The sequence below is a fragment of the Saccopteryx bilineata genome, chromosome 1, assembly GCF_036850765.1.
Source record: "Saccopteryx bilineata isolate mSacBil1 chromosome 1, mSacBil1_pri_phased_curated, whole genome shotgun sequence".
NCBI lineage: Eukaryota > Metazoa > Chordata > Mammalia > Chiroptera > Emballonuridae > Saccopteryx > Saccopteryx bilineata.
The window spans coordinates 359764170-359771779 of record NC_089490.1 but is presented as its reverse complement, the minus strand read 5'-3'; the positions used below and the strand labels follow the sequence as shown (position 1 = coordinate 359771779).

The 7610-nt window shown below is 48.8% G+C and overlaps 1 protein-coding gene across 1 annotated transcript; it reads right to left on the bottom strand.

Annotated features, from left to right (window-relative positions):
• Positions 1-897: 897 nt before the first annotated feature.
• On the bottom strand, positions 898-3583 carry RASSF10 (Ras association domain family member 10). Its single transcript, XM_066250994.1, has one exon. The coding sequence runs from the start codon at positions 3334-3336 to the stop codon at positions 1825-1827; it is 1512 nt and encodes a 503-aa protein (XP_066107091.1). The 5' UTR covers positions 3337-3583; the 3' UTR covers positions 898-1824.
• Between the last annotated feature and the right edge of the window lie 4027 nt (positions 3584-7610).

Sequence of the window (7610 nt, the reverse complement as noted above, 5' to 3'; positions counted from 1 at the left end):
AAATATCCACACATGTCATAATAGCATGGGGGAGAGGGAGATGCTGACTCTCATAAAAAGGACATCCCAAATGCCTTCCGTTCAGGTAAGCAAGCCTCTGTTGGCAACAAGCAGAGAATGTCTTCAAAGGAGGAAACATCTCTATATAGTAAGACCTCTTAAGTTATCTTCACATGTAGTGTTGAAACTGGAGCCTGCCTCTCCTGGGTCAGGTTGATACCAGGCTTCTGCACCAGGCTGGCACCACACACACACCCCATTGTTAACACCTTCTCAGGACAGATTAGATCCCACATTCCTCAGAAGTACTGGGCTCCAGAGGGAACACTGCCAGCAGGCTCCTTCCACAGGGGCAACAACTAGCTACAACTGATAAGTTTCCATTGAAATCACAGGAATCATTACACTGAGTCCCCACCAGGGCTCTGTCTCCAGTTATGGAGAGAGTAAGAGAGAGAGAGAGAGAGAGAGAGAGAGAGAGAGAGAGATGTTGCACTTGCATTTCCTAGCCCATGCAAAATTGTGAGCCAGACAAGAGTAATTCAAGTCAAGTCATTAGCTCACTTTTATATGCTTTTATCTGTGGCTACATGCTGCTGATAATCCAATTGTTCACCCAAGGTGTACTATTAGATTGATTGTAATTTTCCTCTTTCGGGCTCGATCTAGTAAACCCTGGTATTTACACTATCTCAGTTTCAGTTTGGACAAGGAACTCATTAATCCCCGACCAAAGATATTGAAGTTAGACTCAGGTTTGGGTAAAATCTGTTGAGGTCATGGTTGGTTTTAATCATATAGCTCAGTTCAAAAGCTGAACACTAACAAAGATCTTCACTTTCAAGTCTTAGTTTCAATGGGAGTGTTCATTAAATAGCAAGTTTAGTTGTACTTAACTTGAATTTTGGAAATTCCCTTTTATTTTTTCTGAAATAACAGTGATTGAATGGATGAAGTGGCAATACGAATGAAAAGACAACACACATACCTTTGCAGGAGCAAATCCCAAAAGCCCAGATTAAATTTTAACCAGATTATGTCTGCCAGGAATCTCTATCTCAAAAGGGTTATTTTTGGTTTTTGTAATAATAAAAGGTTATTTTGGAAAAAAAAGATCCCATTTTAACATATACTGTATTTACTAGGAGGAAATACAGTTAGACTTCCAGACAGTTTAGCCTCTGAAAGAAAATAACAGGCAAACAGATTAGCAGATGGGTAATTCCCAGATCTGCAGAAATGTAAACAGCCAGGATTTTAGTGCCTATGGGTTTTATCAAAGACTAAGTAAGGCTGAGACCAACACCAGTGCGTCCTTTGGCTAGTTTTAACATGTTCACAGTCACAATTAAAATTCAAGGAATTTCCTTTTCGTCCAAGTGTTTCTTTTTAAAAGTACTTTATGCTACAACCTAAAATTCTAGCTGCCATCAGTCCTTCCTATATAGAAAAGTGGTGAAATTTCCTTACTATGCTTTTTACCGGTTTTTGAAAATGGATCTCAGACCACGGCAATTTCCCTGGGGTGTTTGGTTCCATCATAAGGGTTCTCACCTCCTCCCTCCCTCTTTTCCCTAAAAAAGCTTAGATTGGAGTCAGGCTTCCTCCTCCTGCACCCTCCTCCACATTCAGCCCCAGCCAGAGGCGCTCTGCTGCCAGGCAGGCGGACCAAGACCTTCCCTGCCCAGTTGGAGTGCTGCTGCCTGGCAGGAGCCCCAGGCCCACTTCCAGCCTGGTTTCAAGTCCCTGAGCCGGCTGGGCCAGGGCTTTCTATACGAAAGGAAAAGGCGTCCCTCTTCTTTTCCCTCTCCAGACCTGCTCCTCCTATACAAGAGACTCGCACACGGGCACCGAGTCTGAGTCCTGACTGTGCATAGAGCTCAGCCCGGTATCCGAGTCCTCGTCGTTGCCAGGGCAGCTTTTGGCCAGTCCGCGGGCCTGGTCAACCCACACCTCAGTGCAGGCCTCAGGCCGGAGTTCCCGCGAAGGTCTGCCAGACCCAGTAGGCCCATCAGGTGCTACTGTCAATTCTAACGTGTGCAAAGTTTGAAGAAGGCCCTGCAGCTCGCGATCCTTGCTGTCCCACTGTTGCTGGCTGTAATCCAAGTCCGATTTGATGGCCTCCAGGTCCGTGTTGAGCCGGAGCCCGATGTAGAGGCTGGTGCTGAGCTGCGTCCTGACCCGCTCCTGCTCCAGCAGCAGCTCGCCGTCGAGGCTGCCATCGGGCTCCGGGGATTCCTCCCGCGCTGCGAGCTCTTCCTGGCGCCGCCGCATCCACCTCTGGTTCAGCTCTTCTTGAATCTCGGCAGAGAGGCGCTCGAGCAACTCCTCCTGCTGGGCCCGCTGCTCCTGCAGCCTCAATAGGTCGTCGCAACGCTGGGCCAGCTCCTCCAGCGCCTCTGCCTGCGCCTCGCCGTCCAGGGGCGCTGCTGCCGCCTTGGCCGCCTCCGGCTCCGGTTCTTCTATCGGGCTGGGCCCGTCGAGCTCGATGCCTGCGCCCATCAAGTAGGTGTCCTGCACGTAGTTGACTCCGTGCCGCCGCATGCGGTCCAGGTGCACCTTGGCCTCGTAGCGATCGATCTCGCGATCCAGCTCCCGGAGTCGCTGCACCTGCTGGCGGATGGTGTGGTCCTGGGAAAGCACCAAATGCACCAGCGTCTCCATGCGCTCCACCGACGCGCTCTCGGTGGCCCGCCGCGACGACGAGCAGGACGAAGCCGTGGACGACGACGTGGACGAACAGGGCGACGACGGCTGCTGCTGGCGCCGGCGATTGAGCTTGGCCAGCTTGCGGAAGGCCTTGCGCACCACCCGCCTCTGCTTCTCCTGGGTCATCGCCAAGTTGGGCCGCGCCGGGACCCCCCGGGCCGAGCAGGGGCGCTCGCGGCTGAGCACCACGCGCGCCTCCGCGCTGCGCGGACCCGTGTTGGGCAGCGATGCCTCACTGCGCACCAGCACGAAGCGCACATTCTCCTGCTCGTCGCCCCAGGCGGCCCAAAGGCGCAAAATGCGCGTTTTGTTGGGCAGGATGCGCTCAAAGCCCCGCCACTTTTCCACGATGCAATAGCACTGCGGGGGCCCGCAAAGCAAGCCGGGCGGCAGCGCCTCGTCGTCGTCCTCGTCGTCATCGTCCAGGGGTTCCGGGAGCTCTCCTGAGCCTGGCGGGTCGCTGCCCACCCCCTGCCGCCGGCCCCGCCGCTGCTTCCGTCGTCTCCGGCAGCCGTCTTCCAACAGCACCCGCACCACGTCCGAGCAGGTGGTGCGACGAGAGAGCCCGGACACCAGTTTCTCCTCCTGGCAGATCCACACCGATATCTTCTTCTCCGAAGGATCCATGGTGCAAATGGGACGCAGGTGGCGGGTCGGGCCGTGCTCCGCTGGGGCGTCAAAGGCAGCGGCAGCCCGGCAGTTTTGGGATAGGATAGGAGCCTGAGACTGTCGACCGGTCAGCACTGGTCCTTCTCCCCAGCTGTGAACCGGGGCAAGTGCGGGCGTGGGTAGGAGCGGCTGCGGCTGGGCTCGGCCCAGACGGCGCGCGCTCCCGGGGCAGTGCGCCCGGTGCTCTGGCTCTGCCCAAGGTTGCTGAGGCCTCCGGGTTTTGCTCCTCCCACATGGCTCCACCCCCTCCCGCCCCCAGCGCCTGGAGATGCGTCCAGCTCCCGGGAGGCGCGGCTCCCAGACCCGCCCCTCTGCGAAACTGTTCGCGTTGGGAGGTTTGGCCCCCTCCACGAACTCGCCGCTTCGTTCTGCTTGAGCTCCAGGGAAGATTTGGGGTCCGCTCCAGGCATAGCCTGGAGACCGTGCCTACGCGAGAATCAGCTCTGCGTCTTATCTCGGCTCACTGTCTCCTCTCCTTGTGTTTAGAGCTCGCTGGACAAATGCTGACATGACTTTCCCGCGCTCCCAGACACGTTCCTGGTCCTTCAAGGCAGCGCTGTCTGAGGAATACCCCTTGCACAGACAGGAAAACCAAGGCACTCAGTGTCTCTTAACAGAGACTGTGTAACCGCATTTCGAGACTTTAGCGGGGAGCTGTAAGCGCTGCCTTTAAGGTGTAAGGCAGGGGCCCCGCGGGCAGCATGGGGCCCCCTGAGGCCATTTATCCGGCCCCCGCCGCGCTTCCGGAAGGGGCACCTCTTTCATTGGTGGTCAGTGAGAGGAGCATAGTTCCCATTGAAATACTGGTCAGTTTGTTGATTTAAATTTACTTGTTCTTTATTTTAAATATTGGATTTGTTTCCATTTTGTTTTTTTTACTTTAAAATAAGATATGTGCAGTGTGCATAGGGATTTGTTCATAGTTTTTTTTATAGTCCGGCCCTCCAACAGTCTGAGGGACAGTGAACTGGCCCCCTGTGTAAAAAGTTTGGGGACCCCTGTAAGGCCTTCCAGTCTTCCTATAGGGAAGCAGTATTTGCATATGTAAGAAAACAAGATGGGGCAGTATGCTTTGTGAGCAAGTGAAGTGTAGATCCAGTCGTAGGAAGAACAGGGATATGTTCTGAGAAATTTCTCTCCTTGGGCAATTTTGTGGTTGTAGAAACACCATAGAGTGCAGTGACCCCATCCTAGAGTGTATAGCCTTCTACACACATAGGCTATATGGTATATAGCCTATTGTGCCCAGGCTATGAACCTGTACAGCATGTTATTGTACTGAGTACTACTGGTAATTGTAATACAGTGGTGTTGTTTAAATATACCTAAACTTAGAAAAGGAACAATAAATAAAATAAAATAAGGTATAAAAGATAAAAAATGGTACATCTGTATAAGGCACTTACCACTAATGGAGCATGCAGGACTGGAAGTTGCTCTGGGGAGTCAGTGAGAGTGAGTGGTGAAGGAATATGAAGGCCTAGGACATTACTATTATCAACAAAAGGCCACCAATCCAGTTCCAACAGGAGTTCCCAATCTGATGTGTGGTAAAAGTATTCAGGTGAATGGGTTTGCAAACTGGGAAAAGTGCCCTCTGATAAACTGAAATTGCTCTCCCAAAGACAACTGGGAGGCCTGCTTATGTGGAGAAAAGTGCCTGACCTGGTCCCTGATTGGTCCATTTTTATACACATAAGGAATTCAAATTTTCCCAGTTTGATTGGTACAAACAGCACTGTCCTGACTAATCATAATCATGTGTATTGATTGGTCATTATGGAGCTTCTCTGATTGGTCAGTAAAGATGCAAATGAGGATATAACTGTATAGTTCTGATTTGACAGGGTAGGTCTCAGCCCATTGATAGAAAGATGACTCCAGGAACACCTTTATAAGGATTGGCTCATGGGCAGGAACATAGTGCAGGAGGCTGGCAGTTCAGCTGTGGCTTTTCCCTAAAATGTGGTTTGCATAAGAGGTCTTTGTTGGGAATGGCTGCTAGATTCTGATTATGAAATTGAGTCCAATTAAACACATGGAGTCCCTCTTGGCAGGTATGTTCCTTCTTGGGGGTCAATACTGTACACTACTGTAGACTTTATAAACTTTTAAAACACTTTACACTTAGGCTACACTAAATAAAACAACACAACAGTAAATCAAGCACAAAGGCAAATGACGTATCAAGAGACTTGGTAAACACAAGATGTGTGTATGATGCTGCTGCTGGTGTAACGTGGCATACTGATTTATAGCAAACTTTTTTTTTAATAAGCAGAAAGAGTACACTATAAAATAATGATAAAAAGTATAGTATAATAGATACATAAACATAGTTGTTTATTACCAACTATTATGTACTGCGTGTCATTGGACATGCTATACTTTTATACAAGTGGCAGCACAGTAGGTTTGTTTATGCCAGCATCACCACAAACATGAGTAATGGCTACAATGTCACTAGGCGATAGGAATTTTTCAGCTCCATTATAATCTTATGGGACCACTGTTGTATATAAGGTCAGTCCATCATTAACCGAAACATTGGTTATGTGGTGCATGACTACTGCAGAGTAGTCTAGGCTGGAGTTGGACATTCAGAGGCTGCTCCCAGTTTCCTGCAAAGTCATGTCTGTGGCTCCCCACATCACCTAGGCTTCCCACAGGAGCAGGGGAACTTCTGATTCTAGTGAGAGTTCAGGGCCCAGACCCAAGTCACAAGCTCCTTTCCTATATCCCACATACACAAAGAGAAGCCTAGTCATTACCATGACAGTTTCTGGTATTTTCCAGTATCCAAAGTGGTTAAAAAGGGATAGGAGCCAAGTTTTACAACTCAGGAAAACCAAGAGCACAATGTGAATGAGTCTTCTTCCTCCTCAGATGCTGATGAGGACGGTCCCTTGAGGGCAAGGCTTGCCTTCAGTTTAACCTTGTGAGCACAAATCTCATAATTTCACTCCCTTGACTTAAGACATTGGATGACTCCCCCTTGCCTCCTGAATAAAGCACTTTTATTCATCCACTCAGTAGATATTTATTGGAACCTACTATGCTCCAGGTACTGTGCTGGGGATTTGATGATGAACAAATCATGGTTCTGGCCTCCAAGAAACTCACAATGTAATGGAGAGCACATCTGATAAACATTTCTAAAACAGGGTCTTCCGTAAAAAGGTAGAGCTTGGGGTACTAGGGCAGTGGTTGGCAAACTCATTAGTCAACAGAGCCAAATATCAACAGTACAAGGATTGAAATTTCTTTTGAGAGCCAAATTTTTTAAACTTAAACTAAATAGGAAGGTACATTTCTTATCGAGGTAGTGCCCGCCCATGGTATTTTATGGAAGAGCCACACTCAAGGGGCCAAAGAGCCACATGTGGCTCGTGAGCCGCAGTTTGCTGACGAGGGTACTAGGGGAATGCGAGAGAACCATGTACCCAGTCTGGAAGAGTCAAGGAAGGGCATTTTAGGCAAGACCACTTGAGTCTGCCAAAGGAAAAATAGATAGAGGGAAGGAGGCAGCCAATACTTTAGGCAGAAGAAACCATATATAAAAAGTGAAGGAATGAAAAAAACATGGCAGTTACTAAAGCTGCAAGGAGATTAAGTAAGAAGAATATCTAAGAATGAGTTTGGATGAATGAGTGAGCAGGAGCTGGATCAAAAAGGACCTTTAATTTCATGCATCTATATTTGGACCTATCCTAAGGGCAATGAGAAGCTATAGAATGTGGATTCTGAGGTCAGATTTAAGGAAGATTTCCATCTTCCTAGCATGGTGTGTGTGTGTGTGTGTGTGTGTGTGTGTGTGTGTAAGTGTCTCATAATCTGTCCCAGCCCATTCCCCAGCCCCCCACCCCTCCTATGCTTGGATATCCTTGTCTTTTTCCTTTCTCAGACATGATTGTTAGAGCTGTGTTATCAGCTGCCCTCCTTTCTGGATTTTAAGTTCACAAGGGTAAGGATCATACCAGTTTACCTCACTTTTGAACTCTCCGCATTTAGTGCAATGCCTGGCACATACTAGGCTTGCTTTGTTGAATAAATAAATGGATGAAGAAATGAATCCTACATTATAACAAGTTGACACCTCACCAGAGGTGGATTAAGGTCGGTTGAGGCCCCAGGCACAGAAGAAAATATGGGGCCCCTTAAAAAAAAGAGACAGGAAAAATAAAAATACACGTTAACCATATTTTTAAGTAAATAAAAAATATTATGTACTA

Excerpts from the sequence above, each read along its gene's own strand:
- RASSF10 (XM_066250994.1), bottom strand. The coding sequence starts at position 3,336 with ATGGATCCTTCGGAGAAGAAGATATCGGTGTGGATCTGCCAGGAGGAG.